Source organism: Oncorhynchus masou, unplaced genomic scaffold (genome assembly GCF_036934945.1).
Source record: "Oncorhynchus masou masou isolate Uvic2021 unplaced genomic scaffold, UVic_Omas_1.1 unplaced_scaffold_880, whole genome shotgun sequence".
Lineage (NCBI taxonomy): Eukaryota > Metazoa > Chordata > Actinopteri > Salmoniformes > Salmonidae > Oncorhynchus > Oncorhynchus masou.
The window spans coordinates 132,962-150,724 of record NW_027015264.1 but is presented as its reverse complement, the minus strand read 5'-3'; the positions used below and the strand labels follow the sequence as shown (position 1 = coordinate 150,724).

General features: G+C 43.9%; 1 protein-coding gene across 1 annotated transcript in view; it reads left to right on the top strand.

The window, feature by feature from the left end:
* The window catches only part of LOC135537973 (GATOR2 complex protein WDR59-like), a 75,912-nt gene that overhangs the window by 10,530 nt on the left and 47,619 nt on the right, over positions 1-17,763 (top strand). The window contains exons 7-9 of the mRNA XM_064963984.1: positions 9,147-9,259; positions 10,603-10,767; positions 11,293-11,388. Of these exons, the coding sequence (XP_064820056.1) occupies positions 9,147-9,259; positions 10,603-10,767; positions 11,293-11,388 (374 nt within the window). The remainder of the gene's footprint in view (positions 1-9,146; positions 9,260-10,602; positions 10,768-11,292; positions 11,389-17,763) is intronic.

Here is a 17,763-nt window from a genome sequence, read left to right as displayed (position 1 = left end):
CTGACTACAGTAGAACAGAGGAATGTATAGACCTGACTACAGAGGAATGTATAGACCTGACTACAGTAGAACAGAGGAATGTATAGACCTGACTACAGTAGAACAGAGGAATGTATAGACCTGACTACAGAGGAATGTATAGACCTGACTACAGTAGAACAGAGGAATGTATAGACCTGACTACAGAGGAATGTATAGACCTGACTACAGTAGAACAGAGGAATGTATAGACCTGACTACAGTAGAACAGAGGAATGTATAGACCTGACTACAGTAGAACAGAGGAATGTATAGACCTGACTACAGTAGAACAGAGGAATGTATAGACCTGACTACAGAGGAATGTATAGACCTGACTACAGTAGAACAGAGGAATGTATAGACCTGACTACAGAGGAATGTATAGACCTGACTACAGTAGAACAGAGGAATGTATAGACCTGACTACAGTAGAACAGAGGAATGTATAGACCTGACTACAGTAGAACAGAGGAATGTATAGACCTGACTACAGTAGAACAGAGGAATGTATAGACCTGACTACAGTAGAACAGAGGAATGTATAGACCTGACTACAGTAGAACAGAGGAATGTATAGACCTGACTACAGAGGAATGTATAGACCTGACTACAGTAGAACAGAGGAATGTATAGACCCGACTACAGTAGAACAGAGGAATGTATAGACCTGACTACAGTAGAACAGAGGAATGTATAGACCTGACTACAGTAGAACAGAGGAATGTATAGACCTGACTACAGTAGAACAGAGGAATGTATAGACCTGACTACAGAGGAATGTATAGACCTGACTACAGAGGAATGTATAGACCTGACTACAGTAGAACAGAGGAATGTATAGACCTGACTACAGAGGAATGTATAGACCTGACTACAGTAGAACAGAGGAATGTATAGACCTGACTACAGAGGAATGTATAGACCTGACTACAGTAGAACAGAGGAATGTATAGACCTGACTACAGTAGAACAGAGGAATGTATAGACCTGACTACAGAGGAATGTATAGACCTGACTACAGTAGAACAGAGGAATGTATAGACCTGACTACAGTAGAACAGAGGAATGTATAGACCTGACTACAGAGGAATGTATAGACCTGACTACAGTAGAACAGAGGAATGTATAGACCTGACTACAGTAGAACAGAGGAATGTATAGACCTGACTACAGTAGAACAGAGGAATGTATAGACCCGACTACAGTAGAACAGAGGAATGTATAGACCTGACTACAGAGGAATGTATAGACCTGACTACAGTAGAACAGAGGAATGTATAGACCTGACTACAGTAGAACAGAGGAATGTATAGACCTGACTACAGTAGAACAGAGGAATGTATAGACCTGACTACAGTAGAACAGAGGAATGTATAGACCTGACTACAGTAGAACAGAGGAATGTATAGACCTGACTACAGTAGAACAGAGGAATGTATAGACCTGACTACAGTAGAACAGAGGAATGTATAGACCCGACTACAGTAGAACAGAGGAATGTATAGACCTGACTACAGTAGAACAGAGGAATGTATAGACCTGACTACAGTAGAACAGAGGAATGTATAGACCTGACTACAGAGGAATGTATAGACCTGACTACAGTAGAACAGAGGAATGTATAGACCTGACTACAGTAGAACAGAGGAATGTATAGACCTGACTACAGTAGAACAGAGGAATGTATAGACCCGACTACAGTAGAACAGAGGAATGTATAGACCTGACTACAGAGGAATGTATAGACCTGACTACAGTAGAACAGAGGAATGTATAGACCTGACTACAGTAGAACAGAGGAATGTATAGACCTGACTACAGAGGAATGTATAGACCTGACTACAGTAGAACAGAGGAATGTATAGACCTGACTACAGTAGAACAGAGGAATGTATAGACCTGACTACAGTAGAACAGAGGAATGTATAGACCTGACTACAGTAGAACAGAGGAATGTATAGACCTGACTACAGTAGAACAGAGGAATGTATAGACCTGACTACAGAGGAATGTATAGACCTGACTACAGAGGAACAGAGGAATGTATAGACCTGACTACAGTAGAACAGAGGAATGTATAGACCTGACTACAGAGGAATGTATAGACCTGACTACAGTAGAACAGAGGAATGTATAGACCTGACTACAGTAGAACAGAGGAATGTATAGACCTGACTACAGAGGAATGTATAGACCTGACTACAGAGGAACAGAGGAATGTATAGACCTGACTACAGTAGAACAGAGGAATGTATAGACCTGACTACAGAGGAACAGAGGAATGTATAGACCTGACTACAGAGGAACAGAGGAATGTATAGACCTGACTACAGTAGAACAGAGGAATGTATAGACCTGACTACAGTAGAACAGAGGAATGTATAGACCTGACTACAGTAGAACAGAGGAATGTATAGACCTGACTACAGAGGAATGTATAGACCTGACTACAGTAGAACAGAGGAATGTATAGACCTGACTACAGTAGAACAGAGGAATGTATAGACCTGACTACAGTAGAACAGAGGAATGTATAGACCTGACTACAGAGGAATGTATAGACCTGACTACAGTAGAACAGAGGAATGTATAGACCTGACTACAGAGGAATGTATAGACCTGACTACAGTAGAACAGAGGAATGTATAGACCTGACTACAGTAGAACAGAGGAATGTATAGACCTGACTACAGTAGAACAGAGGAATGTATAGACCTGACTACAGTAGAACAGAGGAATGTATAGACCTGACTACAGTAGAACAGAGGAATGTATAGACCTGACTACAGTAGAACAGAGGAATGTATAGACCTGACTACAGTAGAACAGAGGAATGTATAGACCCGACTACAGTAGAACAGAGGAATGTATAGACCTGACTACAGAGGAATGTATAGACCTGACTACAGAGGAATGTATAGACCTGACTACAGTAGAACAGAGGAATGTATAGACCTGACTACAGTAGAACAGAGGAATGTATAGACCTGACTACAGTAGAACAGATGAATGTATAGACCTGACTACAGTAGAACAGAGGAATGTATAGACCTGACTACAGAGGAATGTATAGACCTGACTACAGTAGAACAGAGGAATGTATAGACCTGACTACAGAGGAATGTATAGACCTGACTACAGAGGAATGTATAGACCTGACTACAGTAGAACAGAGGAATGTATAGACCTGACTACAGTAGAACAGAGGAATGTATAGACCTGACTACAGTAGAACAGAGGAATGTATAGACCTGACTACAGAGGAATGTATAGACCTGACTACAGTAGAACAGAGGAATGTATAGACCTTACTACAGTAGAACAGAGGAATGTATAGACCTGACTACAGTAGAACAGAGGAATGTATAGACCTGACTACAGTAGAACAGAGGAATGTATAGACCTGACTACAGTAGAACAGAGGAATGTATAGACCTGACTACAGTAGAACAGAGGAATGTATAGACCTGACTACAGTAGAACAGAGGAATGTATAGACCTGACTACAGTAGAACAGAGGAATGTATAGACCTGACTACAGTAGAACAGAGGAATGTATAGACCTGACTACAGAGGAATGTATAGACCTGACTACCTCTACAGTAGAACAGAGGAATGTATAGACCTGACTACAGTAGAACAGAGGAATGTATAGACCTGACTACAGTAGAACAGAGGAATGTATAGACCCGACTACAGTAGAACAGAGGAATGTATAGACCTGACTACAGTAGAACAGAGGAATGTATAGACCTGACTACAGAGGAATGTATAGACCTGACTACAGTAGAACAGAGGAATGTATAGACCTGACTACAGTAGAACAGAGGAATGTATAGACCTGACTACAGAGGAATGTATAGACCTGACTACAGTAGAACAGAGGAATGTATAGACCTGACTACAGTAGAACAGAGGAATGTATAGACCTGACTACAGAGGAATGTATAGACCTGACTACAGTAGAACAGAGGAATGTATAGACCTGACTACAGTAGAACAGAGGAATGTATAGACCTGACTACAGAGGAATGTATAGACCTGACTACAGTAGAACAGAGGAATGTATAGACCTGACTACAGTAGAACAGAGGAATGTATAGACCTGACTACAGTAGAACAGAGGAATGTATAGACCTGACTACAGAGGAATGTATAGACCTGACTACAGTAGAACAGAGGAATGTATAGACCTGACTACAGTAGAACAGAGGAATGTATAGACCTGACTACAGTAGAACAGAGGAATGTATAGACCTGACTACAGTAGAACAGAGGAATGTATAGACCCGACTACAGTAGAACAGAGGAATGTATAGACCTGACTACAGTAGAACAGAGGAATGTATAGACCTGACTACAGAGGAATGTATAGACCTGACTACAGTAGAACAGAGGAATGTATAGACCTGACTACAGTAGAACAGAGGAATGTATAGACCTGACTACAGAGGAATGTATAGACCTGACTACAGTAGAACAGAGGAATGTATAGACCTGACTACAGAGGAATGTATAGACCTGACTACAGTAGAACAGAGGAATGTATAGACCTGACTACAGTAGAACAGAGGAATGTATAGACCTGACTACAGAGGAATGTATAGACCTGACTACAGTAGAACAGAGGAATGTATAGACCTGACTACAGTAGAACAGAGGAATGTATAGACCTGACTACAGAGGAATGTATAGACCTGACTACAGTAGAACAGAGGAATGTATAGACCTGACTACAGTAGAACAGAGGAATGTATAGACCTGACTACAGTAGAACAGAGGAATGTATAGACCTGACTACAGAGGAATGTATAGACCTGACTACAGTAGAACAGAGGAATGTATAGACCTGACTACAGTAGAACAGAGGAATGTATAGACCCGACTACAGAGGAATGTATAGACCTGACTACAGTAGAACAGAGGAATGTATAGACCTGACTACAGTAGAACAGAGGAATGTATAGACCTGACTACAGTAGAACAGAGGAATGTATAGACCTGACTACAGTAGAACAGAGGAATGTATAGACCTGACTACAGTAGAACAGAGGAATGTATAGACCTGACTACAGTAGAACAGAGGAATGTATAGACCTGACTACAGTAGAACAGAGGAATGTATAGACCTGACTACAGAGGAATGTATAGACCTGACTACAGAGGAATGTATAGACCTGACTACAGTAGAACAGAGGAATGTATAGACCTGACTACAGTAGAACAGAGGAATGTATAGACCTGACTACAGAGGAATGTATAGACCTGACTACAGTAGAACAGAGGAATGTATAGACCTGACTACAGTAGAACAGAGGAATGTATAGACCTGACTACAGAGGAATGTATAGACCTGACTACAGAGGAATGTATAGACCTGACTACAGTAGAACAGAGGAATGTATAGACCTGACTACAGTAGAACAGAGGAATGTATAGACCTGACTACAGAGGAATGTATAGACCTGACTACAGTAGAACAGAGGAATGTATAGACCTGACTACAGTAGAACAGAGGAATGTATAGACCTGACTACAGAGGAATGTATAGACCTGACTACAGTAGAACAGAGGAATGTATAGACCTGACTACAGTAGAACAGAGGAATGTATAGACCTGACTACAGTAGAACAGAGGAATGTATAGACCTGACTACAGTAGAACAGAGGAATGTATAGACCTGACTACAGTAGAACAGAGGAATGTATAGACCTGACTACAGAGGAATGTATAGACCTGACTACAGTAGAACAGAGGAATGTATAGACCTGACTACAGTAGAACAGAGGAATGTATAGACCCGACTACAGAGGAATGTATAGACCTGACTACAGTAGAACAGAGGAATGTATAGACCTGACTACAGTAGAACAGAGGAATGTATAGACCTGACTACAGTAGAACAGAGGAATGTATAGACCTGACTACAGTAGAACAGAGGAATGTATAGACCTGACTACAGTAGAACAGAGGAATGTATAGACCTGACTACAGTAGAACAGAGGAATGTATAGACCTGACTACAGTAGAACAGAGGAATGTATAGACCTGACTACAGTAGAACAGAGGAATGTATAGACCTGACTACAGTAGAACAGAGGAATGTATAGACCTGACTACAGAGGAATGTATAGACCTGACTACAGTAGAACAGAGGAATGTATAGACCTGACTACAGAGGAATGTATAGACCCGACTACATTAGAACAGAGGAATGTATAGACCTGACTACAGTAGAACAGAGGAATGTATAGACCTGACTACAGTAGAACAGAGGAATGTATAGACCTGACTACAGTAGAACAGAGGAATGTATAGACCTGACTACAGTAGAACAGAGGAATGTATAGACCTGACTACAGAGGAATGTATAGACCTGACTACAGTAGAACAGAGGAATGTATAGACCTGACTACAGTAGAACAGAGGAATGTATAGACCTGACTACAGTAGAACAGAGGAATGTATAGACCTGACTACAGTAGAACAGAGGAATGTATAGACCTGACTACAGTAGAACAGAGGAATGTATAGACCTGACTACAGAGGAATGTATAGACCTGACTACAGTAGAACAGAGGAATGTATAGACCTGACTACAGTAGAACAGAGGAATGTATAGACCTGACTACAGAGGAATGTATAGACCTGACTACAGTAGAACAGAGGAATGTATAGACCTGACTACAGTAGAACAGAGGAATGTATAGACCTGACTACAGTAGAACAGAGGAATGTATAGACCTGACTACAGTAGAACAGAGGAATGTATAGACCTGACTACAGTAGAACAGAGGAATGTATAGACCTGACTACAGAGGAATGTATAGACCTGACTACAGTAGAACAGAGGAATGTATAGACCTGACTACAGTAGAACAGAGGAATGTATAGACCTGACTACAGAGGAATGTATAGACCTGACTACAGTAGAACAGAGGAATGTATAGACCTGACTACAGAGGAATGTATAGACCTGACTACAGAGGAATGTATAGACCTGACTACAGAGGAATGTATAGACCTGACTACAGTAGAACAGAGGAATGTATAGACCTGACTACAGTAGAACAGAGGAATGTATAGACCTGACTACAGAGGAATGTATAGACCTGACTACAGTAGAACAGAGGAATGTATAGACCCGACTACAGTAGAACAGAGGAATGTATAGACCTGACTACAGAGGAATGTATAGACCTGACTACAGTAGAACAGAGGAATGTATAGACCTGACTACAGTAGAACAGAGGAATGTATAGACCTGACTACAGTAGAACAGAGGAATGTATAGACCTGACTACAGTAGAACAGAGGAATGTATAGACCTGACTACAGTAGAACAGAGGAATGTATAGACCTGACTACAGAGGAATGTATAGACCTGACTACAGTAGAACAGAGGAATGTATAGACCCGACTACAGTAGAACAGAGGAATGTATAGACCTGACTACAGTAGAACAGAGGAATGTATAGACCTGACTACAGTAGAACAGAGGAATGTATAGACCTGACTACAGTAGAACAGAGGAATGTATAGACCTGACTACAGTAGAACAGAGGAATGTATAGACCCGACTACAGTAGAACAGAGGAATGTATAGACCTGACTACAGAGGAACAGAGGAATGTATAGACCTGACTACAGAGGAATGTATAGACCTGACTACAGAGGAATGTATAGACCTGACTACAGAGGAATGTATAGACCTGACTACAGTAGAACAGAGGAATGTATAGACCTGACTACAGTAGAACAGAGGAATGTATAGACCTGACTACAGAGGAACAGAGGAATGTATAGACCCGACTACAGTAGAACAGAGGAATGTATAGACCTGACTACAGTAGAACAGAGGAATGTATAGACCTGACTACAGTAGAACAGAGGAATGTATAGACCTGACTACAGTAGAACAGAGGAATGTATAGACCTGACTACAGAGGAATGTATAGACCTGACTACAGAGGAATGTATAGACCTGACTACAGAGGAATGTATAGACCTGACTATAGTAGAACAGAGGAATGTATAGACCTGACTACAGTAGAACAGAGGAATGTATAGACCTGACTACAGTAGAACAGAGGAATGTATAGACCTGACTACAGTAGAACAGAGGAATGTATAGACCTGACTACAGTAGAACAGAGGAATGTATAGACCTGACTACAGAGGAATGTATAGACCTGACTACAGTAGAACAGAGGAATGTATAGACCTGACTACAGTAGAACAGAGGAATGTATAGACCTGACTACAGTAGAACAGAGGAATGTATAGACCTGACTACAGTAGAACAGAGGAATGTATAGACCTGACTACAGAGGAATGTATAGACCTGACTACAGTAGAACAGAGGAATGTATAGACCTGACTACAGTAGAACAGAGGAATGTATAGACCTGACTACAGTAGAACAGAGGAATGTATAGACCTGACTACAGTAGAACAGAGGAATGTATAGACCTGACTACAGTAGAACAGAGGAATGTATAGACCTGACTACAGAGGAATGTATAGACCTGACTACAGTAGAACAGAGGAATGTATAGACCTGACTACAGTAGAACAGAGGAATGTATAGACCTGACTACAGAGGAATGTATAGACCTGACTACAGTAGAACAGAGGAATGTATAGACCTGACTACAGAGGAATGTATAGACCTGACTACAGAGGAATGTATAGACCTGACTATAGTAGAACAGAGGAATGTATAGACCTGACTACAGAGGAATGTATAGACCTGACTACAGTAGAACAGAGGAATGTATAGACCTGACTACAGAGGAATGTATAGACCTGACTACAGTAGAACAGAGGAATGTATAGACCTGACTACAGTAGAACAGAGGAATGTATAGACCTGACTACAGAGGAATGTATAGACCTGACTACAGGTCTCTCTCTCTCTCTCTCTCTCTCTCTCTCTCTCTCTCTCTCTCTCTCTCTCTCTCACCAACTCTCTCTCTGTCTCTCTCTCTCTCTCTCTCTCTTTCTCTCTCTCTCTCTCTCTCTCTCTCTCTCTCTCACCAACTCTCTCTCTCTGTCTCTCTTTCTCTCCTCTCTCTCTCTCTCTCTCTCACACCATCTCTCTCACTCTCTCACTCACTCACAGACCAGGCTGGTGCTCTGACCTCCGGTGGTAGACATGACCCCTCTGCTCTGCCCCAGACACTGCAGCAGGAGTTCTCTCTGGTCAACCTGCAGATCAGAAACGTCAACGTGGAGGTGAGCTTATATCTCCTCATAACGCCTCCTATGATAGTCTTATGACTGCTTGTAACTCCTAATGACCTCTTCTATGATAGTCTTATGACTACTTATAACTCCTAATGACGTCTCCTATGATAGTCTTATGACTGCTTGTAACTCCTAATGATGCTATGTCACTCCCCGTATGACAATTTATAACTCATAATGACATATGCTATGTCAATTATTTAAAACGGGTTATGACTCCTAATGACATCTGCTGTGTCAGTCTAACGACATCTTATGACATTGTTATGTAGGCTTTATGACAGCGTAGTTAGACGGATCCCTGCACCCTTCATACCGTTAGAATGGCTGTTCTTATGTTCTTATGGTCTGTTCTATAGAACCACATCTCCCTTTATTATTATGGTTTGTTCAATAGAACTACATCTCCCTTTATTATGGTCTGTTCTATAGAACTACATCTCCCTGTATTATGGTCTGTTCTATAGAACTACATCTCCCATCATTATGGTGGCCTGTTCTATAGAACTACATCTCCCTTTATTATGGCCTGTTCTATAGAACTACATCTCCCTTTATTATGGTGGTCTGTTCTATAGAACTACGTCTCCCTTTATTATTATGGTCTGTTCAACAGAACTACATATCCAGAACTCTGACACAGTGTCACTTTGTGTCCCGACATGTTTCCTGCTTCCCATATTTCTTTGTTCTACGTGGAACCAATGCGTTTCTGTGGTGTGATTGTTCTACGTAGTACCAATGCATTTCTGTGGTGTGATTGTTCTACGTAGTACCAATGTGGTTCTGTGGTGTGATTGTTCTACGTAGTACCAATGTGGTTATGTGGTGTGATTGTTCTACGTAGTACCAATGTGGTTCTGTGGTGTGATTGTTCTACATCGTACCAATGTGGTTCTGTGGTGTGATTGTTCTACATTGTACCAATGTGGTTCTGTGGTGTGATTGTTCGACACCGTACCAATGTGGTTCTGTGGTGTGATTGTTCGACACCGTACCAATGTGGTTCTGTGGTGTGATTGTTCGACACCGTACCAATGTGGTTCTGTGGTGTGATTGTTCTACACCGTACCAATGTGGTTCTGTGGTGTGATTGTTCGACACCGTACCAATGTGGTTCTGTGGTGTGATTGTTCGACATCGTACCAATGTGGTTCTGTGGTGTGATTGTTCGACACCGTACCAATGTGGTTCTGTGGTGTGATTGTTCGACACCGTACCAATGTGGTTCTGTGGTGTGATTGTTCGACACCGTACCAATGTGGTTCTGTGGTGTGATTGTTCGACACCGTACCAATGTGGTTCTGTGGTGTGATTGTTCGGGCCTCCAGATGGATGCGGTGAACCGTAGCTGTGTGGTGTCAGCCGTGTTCGGGACCAACCAGGTCCACCTGGTGGTGAAGTTCCCTTCCCACTACCCCAACAACGCTGCTCCATCCTTCCAGTTCATCTCCCCCACCACCATCCCCACAGCCATGAGGACCAGGATACAGAAGGTACCCGTGTGTGTGTGTGTGTGTGTGTGTGTGTGTGTGTGTGTGTGTGTGTGTGTGTGTGTGTGTGTGTGTGTGTGTGTGTGTGTGTGTGTGTGTGTGCCTGTATCGTGTGTGTGTGTGTGCCTGTATCGTGTGTGTGTGTGCCTGTATCGTGTGTGTGTGTGTGTGTGCCTGTATCGTGTGTGTGTGCCTGTATCGTGTGTGCGTGTGTGTGTGTGTGTGTGTGTCTGTATCGTGTCTGTATCGTGTGTGTGTGTGCCTGTATCGTGTGTGTGTGTGCCTGTATCGTGTGTGTGTGTGTGTCTGTATCGTGTGTGTGTGTGCCTGTATCGTGTGTGTGTGTCTGTATCGTGTGTGTGTGCCTGTATCGTGTGTGTGTGTGTGTGTGTGTGTCTGTAGCGTGTGTGTGTGTCTGTAGCGTGTGTGTGTGTCTGTAGCGTGTGTGTGTGTCTGTATCGTGTGTGTGTCTGTATCGTGTGTGTGTGTGTGTCTCCCTCTCCTCACAGTTGTATCTCCTCTGTGTAGATCCTGACAGACACGTCACTGCAGAAGGTCAAGAGGAATCAGAACTGTCTGGAGCCCTGTGTTAGACAGCTGGTGTCCTGTCTGGAGTCTTACATGGTGAGACGCATACATTTTAATTACTTTTTAAAATGTTTAATCCACGAATCACATTACATCAAGAACCGTTCAAACATTTCGAAGGTCTTGGACACAATGACACTCGTGGACAATGTTCCCTCTAAGAAGAAATGCCATGTGGCACAGAGAAGTCAGAAGTTTACATACACCTTAGCCAAATACATTTAAACTCAGTTTTCCACAATTCCTGACATTTAATCCGAGTAAAAAGTCTTTGTTTTAGGTCAGTTAAGATCACCATTTTATTTTAAGGATGTGAAAGGTCAGAATAATAGTAGAGAGAGTGATTTATTTCAGCTTTTATTTCTTTACTACACCGGCTCCGACGCTCGTCTTATGTGGCCGGACAAACTATTACAGACTATAAAGGGAAGCAGAGCCGCGAGCTGCCCAGTGACACGAGCCTACCAGATGAGCTAAATCACTTCTATGCTCGCTTCGAGGCAAGCAACAACACTGAAACATGCATGAGAGCATCAGTTGTTCCGGATGACTGTGTGATCACGCTCTCCGTAGCCGATGTGAGTAAGACCTTTAAACAGGTCGACATTCACAAGGCCCTTAAGGCCAGACGGATTACCAGGACGTGTACTCCGAGCATGTGCTGATCAACTAGCAAGTGTCTTCACTGACATTTTCAACCTCTCCCTGACCGAGTCTGTAGTACCTACATGTTTCAAGCAGACCACCATAGTCCCTGTGTCCAAGAACACAAAGGCAACCTGCCTAAATGACTACAGACCCGTAGCACTCACGTCTGTAGCCATGAAGTGCTTTGAAAGGCTGGTCATGGCTCACATCAACACCATTATCCCAGAAACCCTAGACCCACTCCAATTTGCATACAGATGACTCAATCTCTATTGCACTCCACACTGCCCTTTCCCACCTGGACAGAAGGAACACCTATGTGAGAATGCAGCTCAGCGTTCAACAACATAGTACCGTCAAAGCTAAGGAACCTGGGACTAAACACCTTCCTCTGCAACTGGATCCTGGACTTCCTGACGGGCCGCCCCCAGGTGGTGAGGGTAGGTAACAACACATCCGCCACGCTGATCCTCAACACAGGGGCCCCTCAGGGGTGCGTGCTCTGTCCCCTCCTGTACTCCCTGTTCACCCACAACTGCAGACGACACAACAGTGGTAGGCCTGATCACCGACAACGACGAGACAGCCTTTAAGTGTAACGGATCTCTTCGTCGTCTGACGACGAGTATGAAATATGGGACCAATGCGCAGCGTGGTAAGTGTCCATGTTAATTTATTAACTGAACACACAAAACTAAATAACGAAGTGAATGGAAGAAACGAAACAGTTCTGCAAGGTGACATACACAAAACAGAAAACAAGCACTCACAAACAAGAGTGGAAAAACAGGCTACCTAAGTATGGTTCTCAATCAGAGACAACGATCAACCTCTTTACAGCTGCACCATCGAGAGCATCCTGACGGGTTGCATCACCGCCTGGTACGGCAACTGCTCGGCCTCCGACAGCAAGGCACTTCAGAGGGTAGTGCGTACGGCCCAGTACATCACTGGGGCTAAGCTGCCTGCCATCCAGGACCTCTACACTAGGCGGTGTCAGAGGAAGGCCCTAAAAAAGACCCCAGCCACCCCAGTCATGGACTGTTCTCTCTACTACCGCATGGCAAGCGGTACCGGAGTGCCAAGTCTAGGACAAAAAGGCTTCTCAACAGTTTTTACCCCCAAGCCATAAGACTCCTGAACAGGTCATCAAATGGCTACCCGGACTATTTGCCTTGTGTGCCCCCCCCCCAACCCCTCTTTTTACACTGCTGCTACTCTCTGTTCATCATATGTGCATAGTCACTTTAACTATACATTCATGTACATACTACCTCAATTGGCCCGACCAACCAGTGTTCCCGCACATTGGCTAACTGGGCTATCTGCATTGTCTCCCACCACCCGCCAACCCCTCTTTACGCTTCTGCTACTCTCTGTACATCATATATGCATAGTCACTTTAACCATATCTACATGTACATACTATCTCAATAAGCCTGACTAACTGGTGCCTGTATATAGCCTCTCTACTGTATATAACCTCTCTACTGTATATAGCCTCGCTACTGTTATAGCCTCTCTACTGTATATAGCCTCTCTACTGTATATAGCCTCTCTACTGTATATAACCTCTCTACTGTACATAGCCTCGCTACTGTTATAACCTCTCTACTGTATATAACCTCTCTACTGTATATAGCCTCTACTGTATATAGCCTCGCTACTGTTATAACCTCTCCACTGTATATAGCCTCTCTACTGTATGTAGCCTCTCTACTGTATATAGCCTCTCTACTGTATATAGCCTCTCTACTGTATATAGCCTCGCTACTGTTATAGCCTCTCTACTGTATATAGCCTCTCTACTGTATATAACCTCTCTACTGTATATAGCCTCGCTACTGTTATAACCTCTCTACTGTATATAACCTCTCTACTGTATATAGCCTCTACTGTATATAGCCTCGCTACTGTTATAACCTCTCCACTGTATATAGCCTCTCTACTGTATGTAGCCTCTCTACTGTATGTAGCCTCTCTACTGTATATAGCCTCTCTACTGTATATAGCCTCTCTACTGTATATAGCCTCGCTACTGTTATAGCCTCTCTACTGTATATAGCCTCTCTACTGTATATAGCCACTCTACTGTATATAGCCTCTACTGTATATAACCTCTACTGTATATAACCTCTACTGTATATAACATCTCTACTGTATATAGCCTCTCCTGTATATAACCTCTCTACTGTATATAGCCACTCTACTGTATATAGCCTCTACTGTATATAACCTCTACTGTATATAACCTCTACTGTATATAACATCTCTACTGTATATAGCCTCTCTACTGTATATAACCTCTCTACTGTATATAGCCTCTCTACTGTATATAGCCACTCTACTGTATATAGCCTCTACTGTATATAGCCTCTACTGTATATAACCTCTACTGTATATAACATCTACTGTATATAACCTCTCTACTGTATATAGCCTCTCTACTGTATATAGCCTCTCTACTGTTATAGCCTCTCTACTGTTATAGCCTCTCTACTGTATATAGCCTCTCTACTGTATATAGCCTCTCTACTGTATATAGCCTCTCTACTGTTATAGCCTCTCTACTGTTATAGCCTCTCTACTGTATATAACCTCTACTGTATATAACCTCTACTGTATATAACATCTCTACTGTATATAGCCTCTCTACTGTATATAACCTCTCTACTGTATATAGCCTCTCTACTGTATATAGCCTCTCTACTGTTATAGCCTCTCTACTGTTATAGCCTCTCTACTGTATATAGCCTCTCTACTGTATATAGCCCCTCTACTGTATATAGCCTGTCTACTGTATATAACCTCTCTACTGTATATAACCTCTCTACTGTATATAGCCTCTCTACTGTATATAGCCTCTCTACTGTATATAACATCTCTACTGTATATAACCTCTCTACTGTATATAACCTCTCCACTGTATATAACCCCTCTACTGTATATAGCCTGTCTACTGTATATAGCCTCTCTACTGTATATAGCCCCTCTACTGTTATAACCTCTACTGTATATAGCCTCTCTACTGTATATAGCCTCTCTACTGTATATAGCCCCTCTACTGTTATAACCTCTACTGTATATAGCCTCTCTACTGTATATAGCCTCGCTACTGTATATAGCCTCTCTACTGTATATAGCCTCTCTACTGTATATAACCTCTCTACTGTATATAACCTCTCTACTGTATATAGCCTCTACTGTATATAACCTCTCTACTGTATATAGCCTGTCTACTGTATATAACCTGTCTTTTTACTGTTGTTTTATTTCTTTACCTACCTATTGTTCACCTGATACCTTTTTTGCACCATTGGTTAGAGCCTGTAAGTACGCATTGCACTGTTGGTTAGAGCCTGTAAGTCAGCATTACACTGTTGGTTAGAGCCTGTAAGTCAGCATTGCACTGTTGGTTAGAGCCTGTAAGTCAGCATTACACTGTTGGTTAGAGCCTGTAAGTCAGCATTACACTGTTGGTTAGAGCCTGTAAGTCAGCATTGCACTGTTGGTTAGAGCCTGTAAGTCAGCATTACACTGTTGGTTAGAGCCTGTAAGTCAGCATTACACTATTGGTTAGAGCCTGTAAGTCAGCATTACACTATTGGTTAGAGCCTGTAAGTCAGCATTACACTATTGGTTAGAGCCTGTAAGTCAGCATTTCACCTGTTGTATTCAGCGCATGTGACAAATAAACTTTGATTTGATTTGATTGCATCACATTCCCAGTGGGTCAGAAGTTTACATACACTCAGTTAGTATTTAGTAGCATTGCCTTTTAAATTGTTTAACTTGGGTCAAATGTTTTGGGTAGCCTTCCGCAAGCTTCCCACAATAAGTTGGGTGAGTTTTGGCCCATTCCCCCTGACAGAGCTGGTGTAACTGAGTCAGGTGTGTAGGCCTCCTGACAGAGCTGGTGTAACTGAGTCAGGTTTGTAGGCCTCCTTGCTCACACACGCTTTTTCAGTTCTGCCCACAGGTTTTCTATATGATTGAGGTCAAGGCTTTGTGATGGCCACTCCAATACCTTGACTTTGTTGTCCTTAGGCCGTTTTGCCACAACTTTGGAAGTATGCTTGGGGTCATTGTCCATTTGGAAGACCCATTTGCGACCAAGCTTTAACTTCCTGACTGATGTCTTGAGATGTTGCTTCCATATATCCACATAACTTTCCTACCTATGATGCCATCTATTTTGTGAAGTGCACCAGTCCCTCCTGCAGCAAAGCACCTCCACAACATGCTGCTGCCACCCCATGCTTCCTGTCTAAAACTGTCAGGGTACAACCTATTGGCTACTGTCTAAACTGTCAGGGTACAACCTATTGGCTACTGTCTAAACTGTCAGGGTATAGCCTATTGGCTACTGTCTAAACTGTCAGGGTACAGCCTATTGGCTACTGTCTAAACTGTCAGGGTACAGCCTATTGGCTACTGTCTAAACTGTCAGGGTACAGCCTATTGGCTACTGTCTAAACTGTCAGGGTACAGCCTATTGGCTACTGTCTAAACTGTCAGGGTACAGCCTATTGGTTACTGTTTAAACTGTCAGGGTACAGCCTCAGTTCACCGGAAGTTGCACAAAATTCTCACAACTTTCAAGTGTTGCTCAGTGCACCAAAACATATTAGTCTTAGACAGGCCTGCAATCTGGAGGTCTCCTCTAGTCTTAGACAGACCTGCAATATGAAGGCCTCTTCTAGTCTTACGAGGGGCTGTCCCAGCGGTATACGAGGGGCTGATATGAGGGGCTGTCCCAGCGGTATACGAGGGGCTGATATGAGGGGCTGTCCCAGTAGGATACGAGGGGCTGATACGAGGGGCTGTCTCAGCAGGATACGAGGGGCTGTCCCAGCAGGATACTAGGGGCTGTCTCAGCAGGATACGAGGGGCTGTCTCAGCAGGATACGAGGGGCTGTCTCAGCAGGATACGAGGGGCTGTCTCAGCAGGATACGAGGGGCTGTCCCAGCAGGATACGAGGGGCTGTCCCAGCAGGATACGAGGGGCTGTCTCAGCAGGATACGAGGGGCTGATACGAGGGGCTGTCCCAGCAGGATACGAGGGGCTGTCTCAGCAGGATACGAGGGGCTGTCTCAGCAGGATACGAGGGGCTGTCTCAGCAGGATACGAGGGGCTGTCTCAGCAGGATACGAGGGGCTGTCTCAGCAGGATACGAGGGGCTGTCCCAGCAGGATACGAGGGGCTGTCCCAGCAGGATACGAGGGGCTGTCTCAGCAGGATACGAGGGGCTGATACGAGGGGCTGTCCCAGTGGGATACGAGGGGCTTTCCCAGCGGGATACGAGGGGCTGTCCCAGCGGGATACGAGGGGCTGTCCCAGCGGGATACGAGGGGCTGTCCCAGCGGGATACGAGGGGCTGATACGAGGGGCTGTCCCAGTGGGATACGAGGGGCTGTCCCAGCGGGATACGAGGGGCTGTCCCAGCAGGATACGAGGGGCTGTCCCAGCGGGATACGAGGGGCTGATACGAGGGGCTGTCCCAGTGGGATACGAGGGGCTGTCCCAGCGGGATACGAGGGGCTGTCCCAGCGGGATACGAGGGGCTGTCCCAGCGGGATACGAGGGGCTGTCCCAGCGGGATACGAGGGCTGTCCCAGCGGGATACGAGGGGCTGTCCCAGCGGGATACGAGGGGCTGTCCCAGCGGGATACGAGGGGCTGTCCCAGCGGGATACGAGGGGCTGTCCCAGCGGGATACGAGGGGCTGTCCCAGCGGGATACGAGGGGCTGTCCCAGCGGGAT